General features: G+C 53.4%; 2 protein-coding genes across 3 annotated transcripts in view; one reads left to right on the top strand and one right to left on the bottom strand.

Moving 5' to 3' along the window:
- The first annotated feature begins 380 nt into the window (after positions 1–380).
- Positions 381–24,447, top strand: Myh7b (myosin heavy chain 7B). Its single transcript, XM_028775273.1, has 42 exons — positions 381–428; positions 669–830; positions 2,434–2,540; positions 2,710–2,853; positions 3,308–3,464; positions 3,750–3,777; positions 4,644–4,740; positions 6,830–6,853; positions 6,971–7,063; positions 7,187–7,250; positions 7,917–8,015; positions 9,276–9,379; positions 9,552–9,690; positions 9,870–9,988; positions 10,081–10,230; positions 10,396–10,566; positions 12,005–12,184; positions 12,271–12,403; positions 12,490–12,566; positions 12,973–13,060; positions 13,209–13,326; positions 15,395–15,518; positions 15,606–15,742; positions 16,492–16,747; positions 17,772–18,014; positions 18,691–18,867; positions 18,955–19,100; positions 19,305–19,395; positions 19,472–19,861; positions 20,404–20,530; positions 20,618–20,736; positions 20,826–21,022; positions 21,166–21,515; positions 21,629–21,753; positions 21,865–21,980; positions 22,292–22,688; positions 22,770–22,895; positions 22,988–23,158; positions 23,245–23,349; positions 23,432–23,527; positions 24,003–24,140; positions 24,223–24,447. Exons 2-42 carry the CDS (start codon positions 740–742, stop codon positions 24,232–24,234), a joined length of 5,826 nt encoding a protein of 1,941 aa, XP_028631106.1. The 5' UTR covers positions 381–428; positions 669–739; the 3' UTR covers positions 24,235–24,447.
- The window catches only part of Trpc4ap (transient receptor potential cation channel subfamily C member 4 associated protein), a 66,289-nt gene continuing 65,319 nt past the window's right edge, over positions 24,421–25,390 (bottom strand). For both annotated transcript variants that reach the window (XM_028775274.1, XM_028775275.1), the window contains exon 19: positions 24,421–25,282. In XM_028775274.1, coding sequence (XP_028631107.1) covers positions 25,145–25,282 — 138 coding nt within the window. In that variant the 3' untranslated portion in view covers positions 24,421–25,144. The remainder of the gene's footprint in view (positions 25,283–25,390) is intronic.

Below are 25,390 nucleotides of genomic sequence, written 5' to 3'. Positions count from 1 at the left end.
CTCCTCCTAAGTGTATGAAGAGAACTGACATCAATGGCCACAGTGGGCATTCTATGGCTGCCTTCCCTGGTCTCTTTGCTCTTTCCTTCTGGAAGTGTATGTCTTTTTTCTGCATGTAGGAGACTCCCTGTGACTCAGTTTCCACTCCTGAGTGCCTCACTGCCTTGTCCAGGTCCCTGTCACTCTGAATCCCAGCTTCCTGACTGAGTGACTGTCTCTCTCCGCCTTTGTGATCCCCTGACAATGGGAGGTAAAAATAGCCCAGGGGCTGAGCTAGAGGAGATAAAAGGGAATTTGCCTTTTGTGTCCTGTGGCCAGGCTGGGGGGGCTGTGACACGTGGAGATTGCTGACATAGCTCTCCTTTGCTGACCTTGACAACGGCAATAAAAGGGGGTAGCAGCGCTCCCTGCCCTCACCGTGGTGCCAGGTGGGTGATCAGGGCTGAGGGTGGGTGACCAGGGCTAGGTTTGGAGCTGGAGGGAAGGCAGGAAAGCACCCATGGGTGGGCCCAGGACCTCAGTACCTATAGCAGAGGATGTTCTTGTGTCTGGAGGTGTGTGGTTGCAGGCTCACCCAGGGACTCACCCTCTATCAAGCCTGTGGGTTAGAGGATCATACCCCAGTGTGGGTCCCAGTCCCTGAGTTTCCTGTGCTTGCTATCTTGCAGGGCCTGCTACCTAGGACTGCCTTGAATCACCGCTCCAATTTTCAGGTCCTCCTCGTTCGCCTCGCAACACCATGATGGATATGAATGAACTTGGAGAATCAGCCTGCTACCTCCGCCAGGGCTACCAGGAAATGATGAAGGTGCACACTGTCCCATGGGATGGTAAGTGAGAGCAGAGAGGGACACAGCCATGGAGAAGCCCAATGGATTCAGACTAGGAGTGAGGAGAGCAGACATGCTGCTTGATATGACAGGGGCTCTGTGGCCTCATACCTGGGTCTTCCCCTCAGTTTCTCAGTGCCTCTGGCTAAAATCACAGAGACCATGTGAGTATGCTTGTGTGGCCAGAAGCAAGGCTTGGTTTGTTCTTCTGTAAAATGAGACAATGTCACCTTGTTCCTGAAGTCTCTGTGGAGACTCGGGCTGGAACCTGGGACCTTTGACATGAGACTGATGTGTGCAGGTGGCCTCCAAGTCCACAAAACCTGTGCTGAACTTATTTTTAGTGCTTTCTGCGGAGCTAAAGCCACTGTTGATTGGGGACAGGAATAAAGACTACTATTTATGACTTGATTGGCTCATAGTACAATAATAACATAGGCAATGCGTGTCTGGGGCTTACGATGTGTCTCACCCAGAGCCGATGATTTTCTGTGTATCTTCTCAATAATCTGGGGAGGTGGGAACTGAAGTAGAGCCAGATTCAGTGGTAGGCAACACCTGGAGTTGTACACAGCACTGTGCTCAAAATGTATAGTGCTTAACTGGACGAGGGGGGGCGCACATCTTTAACATCTGCACTCAGCAGGCAGAGGTAGGTGGATCTCTGCCTGGAGGTCAGACAGAGCTACAAAGTAAGAACCTGTCTCTGAAGAATGGAGAGGCGCCTCTGGCTTGATCTGACATCCTGCTATTGTTATCTTAACTGTTCTCTTTGCATGCAGAATAGAGGATTTCCTTCCAGCATTTTATTTTAAGTTAATTAATCAATTAAGGAGCCTGGGTTGGAGCCTTAGTATATGAATAGTTCTGACCAAGGAACACGGCTAGTGACTGTGGGGGGCAGGGAACAGAACTTGCTGTCCCGCACGAGTCCACATTTTATCACATAAAAATGTGGGCCCTCGAAGCTCTTGAGTGAGCTGACCAGTGAGGAATGAGCAGAGGACACAAGGGACATCTCCTGCCCAGCTGTGTCCAAGCCTTCAGTGACATAGGGAAGGTACAACCCACCTGAGAGTTAGGAGCCTCAGACTGAAGGGATGCCCTACCTGCAACTTCTTCTTTTTTTTTTTTTTTCCTCGAGACAGGGTTTCTCTGAGTAGCCCTGGCTGTCCTGGAACTCACTCTGTAGACCAGGCTGGCCTCGAACTCAGAAATCCGCCTGCCTCTGCCTCCCAAGTGCTGGGATTAAAGGCATGCGCCACCACCGCCCAGCCCTACCTGCAACTTCTTAATGGCCTTTGCATTTGAGGAGACGGGCCCAGAGAGAAGGAAGGCTTCCCAGGTGGCAGGGAGCTGAACCCAGGTGTGGAGTGTAGACTGTTATTCCAGTCAGCTCATTTGAGATCTTTAGGAACCATCTCTGCCCTGGGTTTGGATGAGTCTGCACTGAATGTCTATGTCCTGGCAAAAGGGCCCCCAGTGAGGTCTGCGAGTGGGAGGGGGTGTGGATTATTGCTTAAGTGTAGAAATCCCATAGGACACTTGGAGGCCCTCTCAAAGTCTGATTATTTTATTTTTTATTTTTTATTTTGCAACTCAGGCAAGAAGCGGGTCTGGGTACCTGATGAACAGGATGCCTATGTCGAGGCTGAGGTCAAGACTGAAGCTACTGGAGGCCGAGTCACTGTGGAGACCAAAGACCAGAAGGTTGAGCTTCCCCTTCCTGAGATTAGCCCCTCTGACCCTGGGTGCATCTCCTGGCCAGCTGGGTCCACAGACTGAATGAAGCCGAATGGGGCATGACAGTGTGTGCGGAGGAGAGAAAGGTCAGTTGGCCCATCTCTGTTCCTCAACACGTGACACATCTCCTCCGAAGGTGCTGACAGTGCGTGAAACGGAGATGCAACCTATGAACCCACCCCGCTTCGACTTACTGGAGGACATGGCCATGATGACGCACCTCAATGAGGCTGCAGTGCTGCACAACCTGCGCCAGCGATATGCTCGCTGGATGATCTACGTGAGCCCTGGGCAGGCACAGCTCAGCGGTGGGCGGGGCCACTAATGGGGCGGGTCTAAGGGAAGAACCAGGGGCCCCGAGGGAATGACTAGGCTGGAGGAGGGCTGGAAGAGCAAACTTAAGAGTGGCAAAGGAGAGGGCTAGAGGAACAAACTGTAGGTGAATGAGGGTGTGGCCTAGAGCGATGACTGAGTGATGTCTAGGGTTCTGGAAGCAGAGCTAAGGCCGTGTGTGGGGCCTGTCTGGCTACTTGGCACTTCCGAAGGGTCGGCAAAGGGTTATGGGGGTCGGTCAGTCGTTTCCTGGGGCTCAGGTTGGAACAGAAGAAAGGGCTGTGCATGGCATATCTGGAGGCTTCTTGAATATTGCAGGGGTCACAGTGGGCCTGGGAATGGGAACTTAGACATCTCTTCCCACTTCCCAAAAGCTCCAACTGTGAACTCTGTCTCCTCAGACATACTCGGGCCTCTTCTGTGTTACCATTAACCCATACAAATGGCTCCCGGTCTACACCGCTTCTGTGGTGGCTGCCTACAAGGGCAAGCGCCGCTCCGAGGCCCCGCCTCATATATATGCAGTGGCAGATAACGCCTACAACGACATGCTCCGGAGTAAGAGCCACCTCCCTCACCACCTCCCTCACCACTCCTCAGCTCAGGGTGGCTTCCGGTTAGGACCCCCTCCCTTCCTTTCCCCTCCCCTTCCCTTCATCATGCCCCTCCTTTGGTATTTACTACCCTAGCTATTCCGCCTTTTTCGTTCGGAAGTCCTACTTGGTGTTTCTCACTGGGCGTTTGGGTGGTGGGAACTGTGACTGGGCCTTAGATGATCCAGGCAGTCCACCTATGGTTAGTCCCGTATCTGGCTAACACGTTTGCTCTCTCTCCTTTCTCTAGACCGAGAGAACCAGTCTATGCTGATCACGTGAGTGGGGCTCTGGCCATCAAGTGTCGAGTGCTGACCATTTGATGGTAGTGGTAGTGGAACCAAAGTTAATTCTCACAGTTGGATCCAAAGTGCTTAGGTCAGGGCCTTTACCTCCTGGAGCCAAAGTCCTCCCTGACCCCTTTTATTCGTGGGGGGCAGAAAGCAGATATTCAAACACGGGAGTGATCCCAAGCTCCTTGCCATCTCTCCTGAGATCTGAGAATCTTGATTCTTCGGAGAGTCTATATAGGTCCTCTTCCCTTCCTTCTCATCTCTGTATCTCACCCCTCCTTAGCCTTCATGGGAAAGGGATCCATTTCATATGTATCAAGTTCATGTCCAGTCAGGTCAATACATGCAAATGCACACATGGATACACACACACAACTGTAGGTTATTAAGAACAAGCCCCCTGAAGCCAGACAAAGCTGGATTCAGGCATTCACATTTCCATTTCTTGCTGTGTGCCTTTGGGTTGGTGAACCTCACCAATACAAACAGAACAACCTAACCTGCCACACAAAATTACCAACAGTTAAGTATGTCTAAGTGTGAACCTTGCACAGAGCAGAAGCAGGCCCAGAGCTTCTGAGGCTCAATTCTTTATCCATAAGATGATCATGGTCTACCCCCCGGGGGTCTTCTGATGGAGGTAGGGTACTTGGATTGGCACCAGGAGCTAAGTTAGTACTCAGTTTTCAGTGGTATGTTGGCATTGTCATCTCACAGATTAGTCTGTACCTGGGAGTTTGGATCTGGGAACATTGAGTTGGGAAGAGAGATGGTGGGGGAGGGTTGAAGTTTGGGGGCTGGGAGGATTAGAGACAAATGGGCTTTAGTGACTGATGTTTGTGTTGTCCAAGGGGAGAGTCGGGGGCCGGTAAGACGGTTAACACCAAGCGGGTCATTCAGTACTTTGCCATCGTCGCTGCCCTGGGAGACGGGCCGGGCAAGAAGGCAGTAAGATTTGCCCACCTGGGCACCAACCCCACTGCTTCCCGCTGTTTTTCTTTTCTTTTTTTTTTCCTTTCTTTCTTTCTTTTTAAAATTGCAACCTCCCAGAGTCCCCAGCCCTGCCTGAGCCTCCTACCTTGGTGTGAGACTCTGGCCTGAGCAAGGCTCGACCAGAAAACCCATGGCCACCTCAATCACTGTGTTAGGTAGGCCTGAGCCAGACTGGCTGCAGCTCTCCGCTGCACCACACAGACAGGAACCACATCACTGCTCCTGAATGTGTGTGTGTGTGTGACTTTTTCATTGTGACCTTCATCATTTTTAAAGAGTTTACTAAGTAGGGTGCTTTTATCTGGAAGTGATTATTTTCTTGGGCCACGTTCTTTTGAGGTCTGTTACCTGCTCCCAATGAGAGGAGCAGGCTGATCCAGAGACGTTAATTACCCAGAGCTGAGGGCACTGGGAATTCTCGACAGTTGCATGGCCCATGGTTTTGATTAAGATTTTTTTGAAACTTCTTAAGCAATGGAGGCATAGTGCTTTTTGCTGGTTTTAACGTGATTCTCCCATCCCTGGCCCACAGGCCAGCTGTCGAGAGCTCTGTGGCTTCGGCTAACCCCCACACATCTACACCGATGTGGAGACCCGGGCTTTCTCTGCACAACCTACACTCCTGGTCCTGTTGAGCCTTGCTTTATTCTGGGGCAATTCTTTTTCTGTTTTTTTCTTCTTGCTGTGTTTTCTTTCTTCTTCTTTTTCCGTTTGTTGTTTGTTTTGGGTTTTTGTCTTTTGTTCCCTCCTTTCCCCATTTCCTCACTTGATTGTCTAGATTTTGGATTTTGTTTGTTTTGGTTTTTTTTTGGTTGCAGCCATGGTTTTTGTTTTCTGTTGACTTTTTGAGATTCTTTCTTCCCTTCCTCTCCCATTATTTCTCAAGCCCTGAAAGGCCTTTGAGGATGCTGTAGACAAGTAGGGTAACCCTATAAAAGGAAAAGGAGACAGAGCCTGAAGCTGGCAGGAACACAACTGGAAGGGCTGGGACAAGGAAGTACCTGCATAGGAAGGGGTTCTGATCCTGGAGCCAAGCCATGGGGTGGGGGAGTAGGGGGATTCAGGGGCAGCAGAAGGTCACTCACAGGATTTGAGAACTTAAAAGCAGTACTAACTCCCTCCCCTCAAGCTCAGATTTAGCTAGCCTGGCCAGACAGTCTTGAACAAAAGCAGTAGGTAAGTTGCACAGGGAGGGCAGGGGCCCCTCCCCCTCTTCTCAGCATTGTATCTGGGGCATTCTTAATTAAGTCTTTGGGCTCCCTGGAAGTCAATAACTGAATGAGTGACCACAAAGTCCCTAGTAATGTGTTTACCATCTCCAGAACCCTCTTTTCTTTCTCTTCTGCCCAGGCTCTTGGCATCTGAGCAGAAAGGTTAGAGGGGGCGGAGCAAATGGAAAGCTGGGGAAGGCTGAAGCTAGGAGGGAGGAAGGAGTGTGAACTCTGGGCAGTATGTCCCTCGGGTTAGAGAGAAGGGCATCGCCTTCTGTCTCGGCTCCTTGCTCTGACAGCTCATCACACGAAGCCGGAAGGGCTGTTTTGGGTAGCAGTCCGTACACAATGCTGAAAGTATGCAATGCTGAAGACACAGCTAGTGTAGGACAGGGAAGGTGTGAAGGGGCTGCCAGGGAGGTTGGGGGAGGAAGGGGCAGAGTGGGCAGAAGTTGCTGCACTATCAAAGATCAGGGAGGTCTTTCTAGAGAAGGAGCAGCTTTGGCAGGCCACTAATGAGAGAGGACTCTAGTCAGGCTCCTTGTGCAAATGTGGACAATGAAGAGATCCCTGAGAAGGCAGAGACAGGAGACCCCAGTGCTGCCCCCCTGCCTCAAGCCCTCAAGATGATGCTTGCTTTGCCTGTCTAGCATCTCCCAGCTAATCAGTCCGGGAGAGCCAGGTGTATAGAGTGCTCCAGGGGAGAATGTTACCATTAACATTACTAAATATTTAGGTGCCTAACATACACTGCCCCACTGACCACCATCCCAGTGCCCTTGCCCTTCCTCTGAAAGACCTCACACCCTCTGACACTTTCCTTCTTCCTCCAGCAATTTCTGGCAACAAAGACTGGGGTAAGTATAGGGCCAGCTGTGGGGCAAGCAGCATTTATGGGGTCCTGGGATGCCCACTTCTCCTTAAGACCAGAGATTCCATGGGCTGCTCTGGCCCCTCATTTCTGCTGCCCCCAGGGCACCCTTGAGGATCAAATCATCGAGGCTAACCCTGCCATGGAGGCTTTCGGCAACGCCAAGACTCTGAGGAATGACAACTCCTCCCGTTTTGTGAGTGGGCTCAGTCGGGAAGTATGTGGCTGGGGGCTTGGGGGAAAAGAGTCAGAATCCAGGAGGGCACTGGTGGAAGGAACCCTCCACAGGACTGAGGGTGGCGTGGTCCCTCCACTGCAGGGCAAGTTCATCCGCATCCACTTTGGTCCCACTGGGAAGCTGGCCTCTGCAGACATTGATAGCTGTAAGTCTGGGAGAGGGTAGGGGAGGTGTCGGAGGAGGGATAGAGGCTGAACCGAACAAATCCTTTGGCTTCTTTCTGCTCTGGCCATTTCTCTTCATCTCCGACCAGTTTCCCACTTGAGTTAACCTTACCCATCATACTGGCCCCCTGGTCTCTACTCTCCTGTTCTGTCTATGGTCTAAAGTTGACCATTTCCTGCCCCTGCTTCTAAGCCTCCTCTGAGGGGCTGGGAAGGGGACTTATGAGTAAAGTCCTTGCTGTGCTTTACAAGGACCAGAATTCAGACGCCCCAGAAGCTATGTAAACTCTGGAGGCCCACTCGTAATCCCAGCCTGGGGGGTGGGGGGAGGCAAGAGGCATGGAGTCTTAAAGCAAGCTGCATAGTGCGATAGCTTCATCGGTGAGCTCTGGGTTCAATTGAGAGACTTCTGCCTCAATAGATAAGGTGGAGAGCAATGAAGGAAGACACCAGGGTCTCCCACAGACACAGGTCCCACAGTGACATAGGTCCTGGGAAGGCACTTTCCAGTGAAGGCCTGACTGTGCACAGACACAGGGCCTCCACACATGCCTTGCTTCTCTTGCTGCTTTTCTATCCCTGCACCATACTGGGGTCTTTGCCCTGGGAAAGTAAAGAGATAGTAGGCTAGCACTCCCTTTCTGTAGATCTCCTGGAAAAGTCTCGAGTGATCTTCCAGCTGCCCGGTGAACGTGGTTACCATGTCTACTACCAGATCCTCTCCGGGAAAAAGCCGGAGCTGCAGGGTAAGGGTCAGGATGGGAGGTCAGATCCCAAAGATACTGCCTGGGATGGCTGTTCACCCTTTCTGCAGAGGGGTAGGTTAGGATACCTTCACTCTCCTGGAAACACACAGCCTGTTTGTACCCAGTCTCTTCTTCCTACTGCTTCTGATTATCACTAAGCCCTCTTTTTTGTTTTTGACTTACTTTTTGGTAGTGGTTTTTACTGAGGGTGTGGTGGCAGCAGTGGTGGCGTGTGTGCACGTGCACATGCATGTGTGTTTCTGTGCTAGGGAAAACAGGCCTCTTTGTTCCACTGTCCTGCCAAGACTGTAGCTGTCCATCCTGAGACTAGAACCCCAACCCTAGCACCAAGGGAACCCAGTGGTAATCTATATCCACTCTCACTTTTGAAAGCCCTTTGAAGGCAATGCATGGTCCCCCCCCTTGTCGTGGTATCCAGCTCAGGATCTGGGGTAGAGAGACGACTGTGAGCAGTGGTCAAAGGATGAGGGAGTCTTCTGGACTGAGGGTCATTCCCCAGAGAACCATAAAGAAAGGGACTCATGTTTGGACATGCATATGAACTTTAAAAATTAAAAGGGACTGGGAAACTTTAATCTTAGTACTCAAGAAGCAGAGGCAAGCAGAGCTCTTGAATTTGAAGCTAGCCTAGTCTACATAGTTCCAGTATAGCCAGGGCTATGTAGAGAAACTGGTCTAAACAAAATATAATAAATATGCAAATAAATATGTTAATGAATAAAATAAAATTTGGAAAAAACTAAGTACAACTCAGTGATAAAGAACACTTATCTAGGAGGCACAGTGGTAGTCATAGGGGTTCATCCTGAAAACACACACACACGCATGCACACACACGTGCATGTGCACTTGCACACTCACACAGACACACACACAGTCATACACTCACACACGTTGTCTTTCCAAATTCACACAACTGTAAAAAAGAAGCAGCCAGTGGGCCATGCCTGTAGTTCCAGGTCTCAGGAGCTGAGATAAGAGGGTCGTGAATTACTGCCAGCGTGGGCTACACAGAACCTGTCTCAGAAGACCAAATAAATAAAAGTAAATGATGGAACAAACCAAAAGCCCCATGTATGGATTATAGGGACCAGAAGGTCAGGTTACAGAGAAGCCCTGGGAAAGGCTCAAGACTTTTGTAGTGAGAGACCTCTGTCCTCGGGCTTCCTGGTGGGATAGGAGAGGGAAGTCAGGCTGAGAATTCAGCCTGACTCACTTCCTGGGGCTCCCTGTCAACAGACATGCTGCTCCTGTCCATGAACCCCTATGACTACCACTTCTGCAGCCAGGGGGTCACCACCGTGGATAACATGGATGACGGGGAGGAACTTATTGCCACTGATGTACGCTCCATGGGGGGAACGGGGGTGGGGTGGGAGATGGCACCAAACTGGATTCTCATGGTTTGGGAGTGTGTGAGCATGTGCACTGGGTAATGGGATGAGTGGGGAGGTCCTTGGCAAGACTCTCAAGGACCCACACCTCTCTGAGCCTGCTTTGTTCCTCCTACGTCAGCATGCAATGGATATCCTGGGCTTCAGCGTGGATGAGAAATGTGCCTGCTATAAGATCGTGGGTGCCCTCCTGCACTTCGGCAACATGAAGTTCAAACAGAAGCAGAGAGAGGAACAGGCTGAGGCAGACGGCACTGAGAGTGAGGACCTCTAACCTCAGTCTGACCGGACCCTCCTGAAGGGGGCAGTCTGCAGGCCCTGATTCCTCCTAACCTTCCTCTTCAAACCCCTACACTGTGACAACAGATCCCTGACACACACACACCCAAGTGCCCATGTTGACCTCTCTCTTCCTTATCCAAGCGATGTTCCCTGCCAGGTGCCGACAAGGCTTCCTACCTGATGGGTGTCAGCAGTGGAGACCTCCTCAAAGGTCTTCTGCACCCCCGGGTTCGTGTGGGAAACGAGTACGTTACCAAGGGCCAGAGTGTGGAGCAGGTAAGAAGGCTGCAAAGGCTAGTTCAGGGACAGCTGAGCCAGGATCTGTCTCTTGCCAGGTCCTACCCGACCCTGCCTCCCTGCATCCACAGGTGGTATTTGCTGTGGGGGCCCTGGCTAAGGCTACCTATGACCGGTTGTTCCGATGGCTGGTATCTCGAATCAATCAGACCCTGGACACAAAGCTCCCCCGACAGTTCTTTATTGGGGTCCTGGACATCGCTGGTTTTGAGATCTTTGAGGTGAGAAGAGCACTCAACCACTGCACGGTCCTATCTAAGGCAGAGGCTGATGGGTGGGTGTGGGGGACCACAGCCCCGCTTCCCCTCCCCCCCCGCATCCCTCCCTCCCCATCCTCCAGTCCTCATCCACAAGGAGTCTGCTGACTGGGGCTCTGCCACCCGTAGTTTAACAGCTTCGAGCAGCTGTGCATCAACTTCACCAATGAGAAGCTCCAGCAGTTCTTCAACCAACACATGTTCGTGCTGGAGCAGGAGGAGTACAAGCGGGAGGGCATCGACTGGGTCTTCATCGATTTCGGCCTTGACCTCCAGCCTTGCATCGACCTCATCGAGAAGGTTAGGCGTAGCGTGGGAATGCTGCCAGGAGTTGCGCATGCGTGCGGGCAGGCCTGTATCAGCGGCGTATCAATGTGTGGTTGTGATTGAAGTGAGTGTGTGAGTAGGAATGTGGCTGCGTGGCTGTGCACGTGGGTGTGCAGGGGAACATGTGGGTATAGGCGAATGGTGTCACGAGTGTGATATGGACAGGCCAGTGTTGTGGGCAGCGCTACCATTCACCAGGTCCCTGTACAGAACTCACTTGAGGACAATGTTTACTGGATTGTAACGCATTGCATATGCTTTCTCCCCCTGCATGAAGAATGGAAAAAGAAATTGGAAACACTGGAAATAAAGTGTGTGTGTGTGTGGGGGGGGAGACTCCCTCTGAGCCTCCTACAGCCTGTGCCTTGAACTAGTGAGATGCTTTGCCCCAGGCATGTGTTTCTTTTTCTTTTTTTTTAATCGTTACATGTATTTATTCGCTTTGTGGACTGATATGTTGGTGATGTGTTGGTAAGCATGTACCATGGCATGTATGGGGTCAGGTGACAATTCAGGAGTCATTTTTCTCCTTCTGCCTCATGGGTCCTGGGGATGGAATTCAGGTTATCAGTCTTGGTGACATGTGTCTTTTCCCACTGAATCATCTTGCCAGCTCAGCATGTACATTTTTTTATGGATATAGTCATAATTTGTAGTGTTTTTCCCTTTGAACATGCATTGTTAATACTGTGGAAAAGCCAGAACAGGCCATGCAGCAGGTGACTCTCAGTTTCTGGCTGCTGGGCATTTAGGTGGTTGATGTTTTGTTTTGTTTTTGTCTATTAAATAAGCACTGAAGTGAATCACTATTCCAATTCAGTTAAGAAGTGGAGGTTTGGGGCTGGAGAGATGGCTTAGGAGTTAAGAGCACTGACTGCTCTTGAAGATCTGGTCAGTTCCTAGCACCCACAACAAGCAAGTCATAGCCGCATGTAACCTCAGTTTCAAGGGATCTAGTTTCCTCTGGCCTCCATGGGCACATAAACTCATGGAGGCACATACATATACATACAAGGAAACATTTAAAAACATAAGTATTTACTTATAAAAAAAACCCATAGATTTAGTAAAATGTAGTATCCCCATTTCTAATGAGTGTAGATACCAAAATGTAGACTCAATTGGCTTTAAAAAAAAAAAAGTGTACATGTGAGCCATGGATGTTAGTTAATGGGGCACAAAGATGCCAGTCTATTCTAAACACATAGACCGGAAGTCAAGCCGCAAACTCTTCTCTCCTAGAAGGTGGGTTCCTGGGTATACACACATGCCTGACTTCTCCTATGCACGGCTGGCTTATGGATCTGAAACAGCTCCCGGAGGGAGTTAGACTCCCTCTAACAGAACAGAAGTCTAAGGGCCCAGTCAGCATGGTCTAGCCTGGACCTTCAATCTTGCTTCCTATTCCCAGCCTCTGGGCATTCTGTCCATCCTGGAGGAGGAGTGCATGTTCCCCAAGGCTTCAGATGCAAGCTTCAGGGCCAAGCTTTATGACAATCACTCTGGGAAGTCACCTAATTTCCAGCAGCCTCGCCCAGACAAGAAACGCAAGTACCAGGCTCACTTCGAGGTGGTCCACTACGCAGGCGTGGTAGGTGCTCACTGGAGCTCTATACTTAACCGCTGTCCTCTCTCCCTACTCAGGGTCACCACTTGGGTCAACACTTTTCTTTGTAGGTACCTTATAGCATCGTGGGCTGGCTAGAGAAAAACAAGGACCCCCTCAATGAGACAGTGGTACCCATCTTCCAAAAGTCACAGAATAGGCTCTTGGCCACCCTCTATGAGAACTATGCAGGTTCTTGCTCCAGTGAGTACTGAGGGACAAGCTGGCCATTTCTGGGGAGCCACAGAGTCATGTTCGCTGGCATAACCAGTTCTCATTATCTCTCGTAGCCGAGCCCCCCAAGTCTGGGGTGAAAGAGAAGCGCAAGAAAGCAGCATCATTTCAGACGGTGTCTCAGCTTCACAAGGTGAGGTCCAGATTGGGGCCCCAGCAGCCCTGACCCTCTGCAGGCTGCCCCGCCCCCTGCAGGCTGCCCTGCCCTCTGCAGGCTGCCCCACCCTCTGCAGACTGCCACGCCCTCCTTGCTCCCTGCCGTCCCTGTGTCTTGGGTGGGCAGCTGTTAAGACTTGCAGTGATGTTTAGCTCCTTTCCATGTGAACATCACAGCAAGTCTGTGCTGCTGCCTGCCCCCATGCTGCCTGGGTAGGGCTGGGGGAAGGAGGAGTCATGGGAGGGAGGTGGATGGGGTGGGGCAGGTGTTATAAGGAGCATTTGGGCTCCTCTGCTCAGTCCCCTCTGGTCCCTATTCATTGCGGCATCCAATTCTGGTTCTCTGCCCCTCCTGTGCCTCTCCTTGTTCTCCCCACTTCCAGGAGAACCTCAACAAGCTCATGACCAACCTGAGGGCCACACAGCCCCACTTTGTCCGTTGTATCGTCCCCAACGAGAACAAGACTCCAGGTGGTGTCCCCGGGCTGGCCAGGATGGGGGCATCGGAAGCATCTTAGACTCTCCCCAAGCAGGGTTTGCTCAGTCTCTAAGTAAGGGTAGGGACCTAAAGGCGTGTCCTTGCATTTCTAACCACTTCTTCCATTCCCACCACATCCAGGGGTCATGGATTCCTTCTTGGTGCTACACCAGCTACGTTGTAACGGGGTCTTGGAGGGGATCCGGATTTGCCGCCAAGGGTTCCCCAACAGACTGCTGTATGCTGACTTCAGGCAGCGGTGGGTCCTGGCTGCTTTGGCTTCCTCCCACTGCTCTTACACTAGGTGGGGCCTGAGGGCCTGGGAGGGACAAAGAGTGGTTCCAGTCCCCTGAGGAGATGTCTCAGTCTGGAACTAGGTTAAGGAAAGAGGTGAATAGACTTGAGGTAAATGTGGAGGCAGAGGCTGCTGGCTTTGCCAATTACTAGGGTACAGGATAAGAAAGGGTTAGCCTGTGCTTACTCCCAAGTCTCATGCCTGAGCTACTGGATAGTAGATTTACTGAGCGATAAGGCAGGATGTTTAGATTGGGTACATAGTGGGTTTGAACTTGTGCAGTTAGAAATGCCTCCGGCAGATGTCCTAGAAAAGAAGGTAGGTGTGGGGTTAGATTTATTATTCTGGAACTCAGGTGAGCAGATGAGAGAGAATATAGATTTGAGGATTAAATATGGGTTTGTGTGGCCCAAAGGAGGACCTCGAGTGATGCTTGACAGGCAGTGAGTGCTCCGGCAACGCCATCAGCTCCCTTCCACTTCCCTTGGTGGGTTCTGTTTGTTAAACTACAAGTGTCCTCAGTTACGTCCCCTTCTACGAGTAACAGGAGTCATCCACATGTCCTTTATATATTAGATATCTATACAGATACTGTGTGTGTGTGCAGAGAGCTTGTGGATTTGCTTTTCATGTCATTATCAGCCTAGGGAATGGTCCCTGTGAGTCTGCATCGTCTTCGTCTTTTGTTTCAAAACAGGGTATTGCTGTGTAGCCTAGGCTAACCTCAAACTCTCAATACTCATGGGCTTCTATAATCCTAGCAGTAAGGAGCCTGGGCAGGAGGATGACTAGGAGTGTGTGTGAGGACAGCCTAGGCTACATAGTATGTTCTAAGGCAGCCTAGGTTATAAACCCAAAAAACAAACTCCTGAGATTTGGTGGATGGCTCACTACAGGGCTTGCCTTGAAGCATGAGGACCTGGGATTTAGTCCCAGAACCCACATAAAATGCTAGGCAGGGTGGTGTGCAGTCATTATCCCAGGGGAGGCGCTCTGAGATCCCAGGCCACCCAGTGCAGTCTAACTGATGTGTTCCAGGCAACCTGTGTCAAAGGAGGTAGACTGAATTCATGAGGATAGCCCTGAGGCCCTCTTCTGGCCCCCATATGCATGTGTGCTTGTGCCTGTACACATACATTTAAAACTAACCCTGAACTGGAGATCTGACCTAGTGGTGAAGACCATTAGCTCTTACAGAGGACTCAAATTCAGTTGTTAGCACCCACGTGGTGACTTAAAACCATACATCCAGCAGTATGTGACTCCAGTTGCAGGGACTTTGGCACCCTCTACTGGTCTCCAAGAGTACATACTTGCAGGCAAACCACACATGGCATTCAACAACTCTTGATCCTTCTGCCTCTGCTATCCATCACACCCAGCACTGTTCTTTTCTGTCTGTAAAATCACGGTAGCCCAATGACCCACACCTTCAGCTTGATGAGTTCCCTAGTGAAGGGGCCTGCCCTGTCTCTGGGGCTTTCCTTTCACTACATGGCCACATGTGCACATGTGTGTAAACGTCCAGGCACGTGGACATGCTAGGAATCCTTGTTCCCTCTGAATAGGATTCTCAGATGTGTCTTTATTTTGTGATATGGGACAGTACAGCACTGCTTTGTTTTATTTTTTTGTATTTAAGAAATCACAAAAGTACCACGTGTTCTTTATAAAAACCACTTCTATTCACAAACTCATTAAAATGCCCTTAAGCCACCAAGCCCACTTTTGAGACAGGGTCAGGCCAGTTAACCAAGCTGGCCTCAAAGATCTTCCAGCGTCTGCCTCTCAAATGCTGGGATTTCAGGTATATTTCACACGTCTGGCCCCTCTGCTGAAATTTGTACAGAACGTGCTGTTTTCCGCAGTGTGGTAACACTCTCTCCCTTGCCATCTTGTGCGGCATATGTCCCTTTGGAACCTCAACTCTGAGAGTCAGGCAATCACAATTCTCTTGCTACCACTCCTGGCTCCCCATGGTTAGTGGCCTGTACCCTGTCCTGTCCATTGCAGCTTCTTCTTGAACTCCTAGGTACCGAATCCTGAACCCCAGTGCCATCCCAGATGACACCTTTGTGGACAGCAGGAAGGCCACAGAGAAGCTGCTGGGCTCCCTGGACATTGACCACACTCAGTATCAGTTTGGCCACACCAAGGTTAGGGTGTACTGGAGTTAGGGCGTAACCTGGGTGCACGTGGTCACACTGGACAGAGATCCCACTTGGCTATGCCCCTACTCTTAGGTGTTCTTCAAGGCTGGGCTTTTAGGCATTCTGGAGGAGCTCCGGGACCAGCGTCTGGCTAAGGTGCTGACTCTGCTGCAGGCTCGGAGCCGGGGCCGCCTCATGCGCCTGGAGTACCAGCGCATGCTAGGAGGAAGGTAGCTGCGGGGTGAGGGATGGACAAAGAGGGTGGGAAGGAGGCGTGACCACTGCCCCAGGACTTGAAGGGCTCTCCCCGCTGCCATGTTGCCTAGGTTGCTCCCCCCCCCCACTCATGGCTGGTTGGGGTGAGGTTCTGGGTCATGTCACCTAGCCTCGGATTTTACACCTTAACATTGGGGTGAGGGCCAGAGCAATGGCTCAGTAGGTAAAGGCATCTGCTGCCCTGCCTGATACCTTAAGTTCAATCCCCAGGACCTACATGGTGGAAAGACAAATCTGACCTCCACATATCTTCTGACCTCCACATACATATTTTGGTGTACTTACATATGAACACGCACATGCACACTAAAAATAACAGTTTTAAAGTTTGGGTGAGAATAGCCTCTGTCCTCTGCGTGTCCAGAGTATGGCCTGAAGAGTAACAGCATTCAGTGTTGCCCAGACTCTGAACCATGATTTATTTATTACTCTCTTGGTTTAAGTAGAAGACAGCCCTCTCAGGTGGGTGTGCTCAACAGGGAGGGCCTGAGTCAAGCAATCTGACCACGGGGCTAGTAGCCAAGCTGCCTGCAGACACTTGAGAGGCCACCTGGACATTTGGAGGTTATGAACCTTGCCTGGGAGGTGGATCTGGGGCTGCTCCCCAGACTCCCCTGCTCTGGAGGGCTGCTAGGAAGACCATGGAGAGGACACAGCTCCTGAAGGGGCAGAGCCAGCTGCCTCACAAGCTGTCTCTCCCTAGGGATGCCCTGTTCACCATCCAGTGGAACATCCGGGCCTTCAATGCCGTCAAGAACTGGTCCTGGATGAAGCTCTTCTTCAAGATGAAGCCATTGCTGCGCTCAGCACAGGCAGAGGAGGAGCTTGCAGCACTGCGGGCAGAGCTGCGAGGCCTGCGAGGGGCCCTGGCTACGGCTGAGGCCAAGCGGCAGGAACTAGAGGAGACTCAAGTCAGTGTCACTCAGGAGAAGAATGACCTGGCCCTGCAGCTGCAGGCAGTGAGTGGGACAGGGGCTCAGGTGGCCAATGAAACCCTGGAGCCAGATGGCCAGGGCAGCCCTGGGGCATGGGCATTTGGACCTTTTGTGTTGTCTTTCTACTCTTGAAATGCCCAGGAGAGGAGACCTAGGGGCTCAACGTCTGCCCAGCCTTCCCTGAAGGCCTTTATCCATATGTCCTAAACCCAAAGCTACAGGGGAGTCATACCTCCCCTATCTTTGATTTCCCTGAAAATATAACCTTGCTCCCTTTTCTGGTTCAGGGACACACAAATCTACAACAGGGTCACACCTAGAGGGCAGTGGTCAAAGTCTGGAAACTCCCCAGCATAGCTATTTTAAATTCTATGTGCATTGTTTTTTGTCTATATGCATGTCTGTGTGAGGGGGTCACATCCCCTGGAACTGGAATTACAGACAGTGTGAGCTGCCATGTGGGTGCTGGGACTTGAACCCTGGTCCTCTGGAAGAGCAGCCAGTGCTCTTAACCACTGAGCTGTCTCCCCAGCCCCTACTCAGCATAGGTTTTGAATGTCACTTGGATGCCAGCCCTAGGTTGATGCTGGAGATGGTCCTGGGGAAGATACAGACATGATGGTTATAAAACCCCCCAGCAAGCCTGGGAGGTTATGCAGCAGGCAGTGAGGAAACCGCTTCTGAAGTGGTTGTTGGTGCTGCCCCCTGCTGGGTAGGGTTGGGCTTGCACCCAACCACACCATCTCTCGGATGGTGAGCGACTGCACAGTGGGGCTTTTCTCCTAGAGCTTTGTTTAGGCTTCCTAGGTCGCCTGCATCGTAGCTAATGTTAATTTTTACCAGTGCCATTTCTGTTTCTGTGTGTCCCCTGCAACAGTTCCCAGAACCCAGCAGAGTGTTAGGTGTGCTAGCTCCTCATCTATCAAATTAAATTGCCATTTGCTTCATTGGAGTTGCCTTTGCATGGACAAGTAGCCTTTCTTCCTCAGGGCTGGCCCTGGTCCCCCACTACCAATGGCTCTTTAACTGTTCCTCCACATCTCCTCAGGAGCAGGACAACCTAGCGGATGCAGAGGAGCGCTGCCACTTGCTGATCAAGTCCAAAGTGCAGCTGGAGGCGAAGGTGAAGGAGCTGAATGAGCGGCTGGAGGATGAGGAGGAGGTGAACGCTGACCTGGCCGCCCGCAGGCGCAAGCTGGAGGACGAATGCACGGAGCTCAAGAAGGACATTGATGACCTGGAGCTGACACTGGCCAAGGCTGAGAAAGAGAAACAAGCCACTGAGAATAAGGTGTGGGAAGGGCCTGAGCTGGAGGGCCAGTTTTTGTGTTAGACAGCTGTAGGGTTCCCTCTGGCTCTGCATGGGCCCTGCCATGTAGCTTGAGAGGGGCCTCGTAAGAGCCTCCATTTTCTGGTCTGTCAAGTGGGGGTACTGGCACTTATCTCATTGGGGTGACTAAGGGTTTGGGTGTACCTAGCCTTTGCTAAGCATATGCTACAGAACCCTGCACACAATAGGTGCTTAATAAAGGCTAGGAATCATCATTTGTCCTGGACTGAAAGCTTGTTGGAGGGGGCGACTTTTCGGAACTGCAAATCTTCCATCACAGAAACCTGTGGTTGTCTGCGTTGTGAGTAGTGACTCTTACATCGAAGAGGAAACATAAGGCCGCTCGGGTGCCACACATAAGGCTGTAACTAGGACACAGTCCTCAGAATACCTGTTGATATTGTAAATGGTGGCCACCCACTGGTGTTTTATTCTGAGCCAGGCATTGTGCTTGGGTATGAGCCTTCAGCCATGAATCCTTTACCCAGCTCAAGGAGGAGATCAAACCTGTAGGTAGGAATGGTGGAGGCTCAGTACAGTGGCCTGCCTGTATCCTGCAGCTAGCTGGGAAGAGATGGCTGCTCAGACCAGCCTATGGGGAACAATGTCCTCACGGTGAAATCGGGCCTTGACACAGGTGAAGAACCTGACAGAGGAGATGGCTGCTCTGGATGAATCCGTGGTCCGCCTGACTAAGGAGAAGAAGGCATTGCAAGAGGCTCACCAGCAGGCTCTGGGGGACCTACAGGCTGAAGAGGACCGTGTGAGTGCGCTGGCCAAGGCCAAGATCCGGTTGGAGCAGCAAATAGAGGATGTGAGTTGGAGTCTCTTGGGGGGCTGTCGGGTGGCGACGGTTACGCTGGCTTGCTCGAAGCTGAGCCCTCCTCTCTCTACCTCACAGCTGGAGTGCTCCCTGGAGCAAGAGAAGAAGCTTCGCATGGACACAGAACGTGCCAAGCGCAAACTTGAAGGAGACCTGAAGCTGACGCAGGAGACAGTGACAGACACCACACAAGACAAGCAGCAGTTGGAGGAGAAGCTGAAGAAGTAGGTGTGGGGTGGGCAGGGTCTCTGAGCCTGATGGGCTATCCTTCTCAGCCCTGTTGCTGTGGGCAGAGGTCATGTCCTGCCCTCTCTGGGCCAGGGCTGAGGACAGCAGACACGCAGGATCGAGGCTCCTTAGGAGCTCTCAGAAGGAGGTGGGCAGGTGGAGAGCAGGCAGGGCTGGCTCATCCCACCACATCCTCCCAGGAAGGATTCAGAGCTGAGTCAGCTGAACCTGCGGGTGGAAGACGAGCAGCTCCTGGGGGTGCAGCTGCAGAAGAAGATCAAGGAGCTACAGGTGTGCACCGTGGCAGTGGGGAAAGCCCCGGGTGGACCGGGTTCAGGGGCTCACGGAGTCGGTACGGTCTCCCCAGGCGAGGGCTGAGGAGCTGGAGGAGGAGCTGGAGGCTGAGCGAGCAGCCCGCGCCCGTGTGGAAAAGCAGCGAGCTGAGGCAGCCCGGGAGCTGGAGGAGCTGAGTGAGAGGCTGGAGGAGGCCGGCGGAGCCTCTGCGGGGCAGCGCGAGGGTTGCCGCAAACGTGAGGCCGAGTTGGGCCGTCTGCGGCGGGAGCTGGAGGAGACCGTGCTGAGACACGAGGCCACGGTGGCTGCCCTGCGCCGCAAGCAGGCCGACAGCGCTGCAGATCTGAGCGAGCAAGTGGACAGCCTGCAGCGGATCCGGCAGAAGCTGGAGAAGGAGAAGAGCGAGCTGCGCATGGAAGTGGATGACCTGGGGGCCAGCGTGGAAACTCTGGCCCGTGGCAAGGTCTGCCTCCTTCCTACCTCAGTTTTGACTCTACACTGACCCTACCCTCTGTCCTCTGGTCACTTCATAACAATGCTCCACAGCAGCCATGACCTCCTGACCCCTGGATGCTTAGCCTGGGGTCTAACCCCAGCCCCACAGCAGTCCTGACCTCTAACCTTTCATTTCTCAGGTTGCTCGGGTTCACATCCAAACCTCAGCCCTTCCAACAGGAGTGTGACTCTAGCTCTTGACTCCTGAATTCAGACTTAGCCCCTGACCTAACACTCACTCACTCTTGTCCCAACTTTGACCCCCCCCCCAAATCCTGACACCTGTCCCCAGATCTAATACCTAATACTGACTCAGTGACCTTGGGATGGGTTCTGAGACTCCCAATTTGTGCCCACAGTAGGAACCCAGACCCTGAACCTGGAACTCTAGTCTCCTTTGAATCTCTGGTCTCATACCTAGTCTTCTAGGTCCCAGTCTCTTGACTGGCAGCCCCTGCATCCTGCCCCTGGATGCACAAACTTGTCTTGATCTCTGACTCTGGGTTCCAGGCCAGTGCGGAAAAGCTCTGCCGGACCTATGAGGACCAGCTAAGTGAGGCCAAGATCAAAGTGGAGGAGCTTCAGCGGCAGCTGGCCGACGCCAGCACCCAGCGGGGCCGGTTACAGACGGAGAATGGTGAGGCCTGGGTTGAGCTAGGCTATGCCAGGTAGGGGCTGGGTGGTTCACCTCAACCGACTGGCCTGCTGGCCCCTTCACCTGCAGGGGAGCTGGGCCGCCTGCTCGAGGAGAAGGAGTCTGTGATCAGCCAGCTGAGCCGTGGGAAGACCTCAGCAGCTCAGAGTCTGGAGGAACTCCGGCGGCAGTTGGAGGAAGAAAGCAAGGTGGACGGGCACTGGCAATTGTGGGGCAGAGAGGTGGGCGCTGGCGCCATTAGCTTGGATTGATGCGGAGGCCACTGGTGTCCCTACAGGCCAAAGGTGCGCTGGCTCATGCAGTGCAGGCTCTGCGGCACGACTGTGACCTCCTCAGAGAGCAGCATGAGGAAGAGTCCGAGGCTCAGGCTGAGTTGCAGCGGCTGCTGTCCAAAGCCAATGCTGAGGTGGCCCAGTGGAGGAGTAAGTACGAGGCAGACGCCATCCAAAGGACGGAGGAGCTGGAAGAGGCCAAGTGAGTACCCGTGGAATCTCAACCATGACCCAGGAGAGACTTGGGCCTGGGCCTGTATGCTCAGTGTGTGGTAGTGGGGACTCTGGGGTCCTTTCCCCAGGTTCCCTTGGTACATAGTCCACCCTGGCTTGTCTGTGGTCCAGGAAGAAGCTGGCCCTGCGGCTGCAGGAGGCAGAAGAAGGTGTAGAGGCCGCAAATGCCAAATGCTCCTCACTGGAGAAGGCCAAGCTGCGGCTGCAGACAGAGTCGGAGGATGTGACCTTGGAGCTGGAGAGGGCCACCTCAGCCGCTGCTGCCCTGGATAAGAAGCAGCGTCACCTGGAGCGGGCACTGGAGGAGCGGAGGCGGCAGGAGGAGGAGATGCAGCGGGAGCTCGAGGCTGCACAGCGGGAGGCTCGAGGTCTGGGCACCGAGCTCTTTCGGCTGAGGCACAGCCACGAGGAGGCGCTTGAGGCTCTGGAGACGCTCAAGCGGGAGAACAAGAATCTGCAGGGTAGGACCTGAGGCCCAGAGCACTTGAGGGTCACTCTGCACTTGGGGTGAAGGAAGGAACCTGGGTCAGAGCAAAGGTGAGCGTGAGTCCTCTGTGCTCTACTCACCCTGCAGAGGAGATCAGTGACCTTACAGACCAAGTCAGCCTCAGCGGGAAGAGCATCCAGGAACTGGAGAAGGCCAAGAAGGCGCTGGAAGGAGAGAAGAGTGAGCTGCAAGCTGCGCTGGAGGAGGCTGAGGTCAGGGCTGGTCATGGGTGGGTGGACTCTGCTCCATGGCTCCCTGGCTTCATTGGTCCCCAAATACCTGCCAAGGCCCCTCACTCCACACTGCTTGATCAATATCCCTAGGGGGCACTGGAGCTGGAAGAGACAAAGACTCTGCGGATCCAGTTGGAGTTGTCCCAGGTCAAGGCAGAAGTGGACAGGAAGCTGGCGGAGAAGGATGAGGAGTGTACTAACCTGAGGTCTCTGGAAAGCCGTCTTGTCGTGCCTATGGTGGCACACAGGACAGACTAGCTGTCCCTGCCACAGGACTAGAGTGTTCCCATTCCTGAGGCGGTCCTCTACAAGATGGTCAGGGCCAGAGTTCAGCCCATGTCCTTCTTAGTCTTGAATGAACTTTTTTTGGCAAGTCATAAGGGGCTTGAAGACAGCCAATTCATTTGCTCCTCCAAACGGGTTTCCAACTCTGTGGGTCCCTGAGCATGCCACAGGTAATGCCTGACCTACTCCATTCCTGTAGGCCAAGCTTGCCCTTCATGCTACCTTCTTACAGGCGCAACCACCAGCGGGCTGTGGAGTCCCTGCAGGCCTCCCTGGATGCAGAGACCAGGGCCCGCAATGAAGCACTGCGTCTCAAGAAGAAGATGGAAGGGGACCTCAATGACCTGGAGCTACAGCTAAGCCACGCAACCCGCCAGGCCATGGAGGCGCAGGCAGCCACGAGGCTGCTGCAGGCTCAACTCAAGGAGGAACAAGCAGGGCGTGACGAGGAGCAGAGGTTGGCTGCCGAGCTCCGCGAGCAGGGACAGGCCCTCGAGCGCAGGGCTGCACTGCTGGCAGCTGAGCTGGAAGAGCTTCGGGCTGCCCTGGAGCAGGGAGAGCGCAGCCGAAGGCTGGCCGAACAGGAGCTGCTGGAGGCCACAGAGCGCCTCAACCTACTGCACTCGCAGGTGGGGTACGGGCCAAAGATGTTCCAAGGATTGGAGCTGGGGCGCAGCCCTGCCGGCCTGCTGAGGCTCTGCTCCCCTCAGAACACAGGCCTCCTGAACCAGAAAAAGAAGCTGGAGGTGGACTTGGCCCAGCTGAGTGGGGAGGTGGAGGAGGCGGCGCAGGAGAGGCGGGAAGCGGAAGAGAAGGCCAAAAAGGCCATCACTGATGTGAGGCTGGGTCAGGGTTGGGGATGATTGTGTCCAGAGGACAAAGGGACTTCCCCTGCCTCCTCCCCACTATGCTATTTCCTCCCCTCCAGGCAGCCATGATGGCCGAGGAGCTGAAAAAGGAGCAGGACACGAGTGCACACCTGGAGCGGATGAAGAAGACCCTGGAACAGACGGTGCGCGAGCTGCAGGCGCGCCTGGAGGAAGCAGAGCAAGCCGCCCTCCGGGGCGGGAAGAAGCAAGTGCAGAAGTTGGAGGCCAAGGTGTGTGCGGCCTTACCAGTCCTTGCACCCTGAGGCTGAGGCTAGAGTTGGCTAGGCTGGCAGGTGACCCTCCTCCTGTCCCACAGGTGCGGGAGCTGGAGGCAGAGCTGGATGCGGAGCAGAAGAAGCATGCTGAGGCCCTCAAGGGTGTACGCAAACATGAGCGCCGGGTCAAGGAGCTCGCTTACCAGGTGGGTGGTGGGGTCCACCCCAGGAGGTGCACGGGAGCTAACCCAGTCCAGGCAAATCCCGAGAGCCCTTTTGCTTGTCCAGACTGAGGAGGACAGGAAGAACCTGGCTCGCATGCAGGACCTGGTGGACAAGCTGCAGAGCAAGGTCAAGAGCTACAAGCGTCAGTTTGAGGAGGCGGTGAGCACACTGGGGGCCAGGCATCCAGCACTGTGCAGGACACTGGTGGTTTGAGGAGGTGGTGAGCACACTGGGGGCCAGGCATCCAGCACTGTGCAGGACACTGGTGGTGAGCGGCTTTTAGCTGCAGGGCTTGCAGCCAGGGAAGCATCTGCAGCAGGCTGAACAAGGGTCACAGTCCATCCTCTCAGCTCAGGGGGTTCTATGGCTACAGCATGGGTCACTCAGAGCTACAGAAAGGACTAAAAAGGGAATGGTTTCTTTCTTCAGCCCAGGTATGATGGTCAGGTGACACACAGGCACCTCTTGAAGGATGGTCTCCACTTTTTTTTTTTCCTGTGTGGGTTCTAGTAAGGGGAGGCTAGTGACAGGAAGAGTGGAGGGAGGACCAGGGGAAGTCAGCTTCTTTCTGGGGATGGGAGCAGGTGGCCATTTTAGTTACCAATGGGAAACAAGGCCCTGTATATGCCTCTAGGAGCAGCAGGCCAGTACCAACCTGGCTAAGTATCGCAAGGCCCAGCACGAGCTAGACGATGCTGAGGAGCGGGCAGACATGGCAGAGACCCAGGCTAACAAGCTGCGGGCAAGGTCCAGGGATGCCCTGGGCCCCAAGGTAAGGCAGCTCTCCTCTGTGTTGGGTGTGTTGAAGTTGGGAGACACAGGGGATATAGTTCAGCCTCTTTCTCATCTCTTAGCACAAGGAGTGACCCCTGGCTCTGAAGAGGGATGCCCCACCCCTGTGATCCTGTTGTCTCTCCATCTGCCACTCCACCCTCCCTGAGCCCTGGAACCCCAAATAAACACTACATCTGCAGCCACTGCCACTGTCCTTATTTCTTGGGGCTGTGGGAGCTGGGATCAGAATCTCATGGACAAAGTCAGGTCCACATCAGTCTTTAAAATAAAGTTCTTTAATAGTCTCCATTTAATCGGTTTATTTGCTGTTAATAAACTGGCAACACAGGAGGAGCCAAGGGTAAGCTCTCAGCCAGGCTCCTGTGTCTGGGCTCAGGCAGGCACAGGCACTCCATGCCCCAAGGGATGGAGAGAAAAGGCCCCCCCCCCCACTTCTGGGGACCCTCCAGGATGAACACAGTGGCCAATGAGCAAAGAACCAGAGGAGCTAAGGGGAGACAAGGGAGGTCAGGGAAGAGGAGATGGGCAGACCAGGGGGAAGGCAGCATTCTCCATACCCACCCCTGCCCAGGGCTCAGGAGCCTCTCTGTCGGTGCCCTGAGGCCAGGGAGATTTGGCTCACAGGGCATCTTCCTCTCCATCACGGGACTGATGGGAGGAGCTCAGACAGAGATGGTTTCCCATATTCCCTTTCTCTGGCAGGCCAGGGCTCCAGGACTGTGAGGGAAAAGGTGGGCATGGTGCCATTGTCCTTACCCTGGGGACAGTGAAGACACAGGCTCCCCTATGACCTGGGCCCTCAGACCCAGGAGACAAGAGCTTCTAGGATGTTCCTTCCACTGAGCCTGCACCTGAACACCCGGGGTAGACAGAGCACTGGGGAGGCAAGAGAGGGACAGGGGTGGGCAGCGTGCGTGGCATGTGTGCTCTTGCTCACTGCACTCGCCCCGGCCCAGCAGCTTCTCGAAGCCCGGCTCAAGGTCACTCCTCAGTGAAGTCTCTATCTATGTCCATGTAGGGCTCCTCAATGTAGCTGACCAGGGCGGAGGGCGACTGGCGGTCTGGGTTCAACAAGATGGATACTGTCTCCTTCCAGTATGAGAAGCTGATGCAGGAGCTCTGAGTAAAGAGTGAGAGGGGTTGGGAAGTGCACGGAAGACTTGGGCTGTGCCTGGTGTCACACAGGAGGGACTTGGGTTCACATGCTACTCTCCTCCCACTGTCACT

Source organism: Grammomys surdaster, unplaced genomic scaffold, assembly GCF_004785775.1.
Source record: "Grammomys surdaster isolate TR1022 unplaced genomic scaffold, NIH_TR_1.0 254, whole genome shotgun sequence".
Taxonomy (NCBI): domain Eukaryota; kingdom Metazoa; phylum Chordata; class Mammalia; order Rodentia; family Muridae; genus Grammomys; species Grammomys surdaster.
Note: the sequence above shows the minus strand (reverse complement) of the source record. Positions and strands in the feature narration are given on the sequence as shown.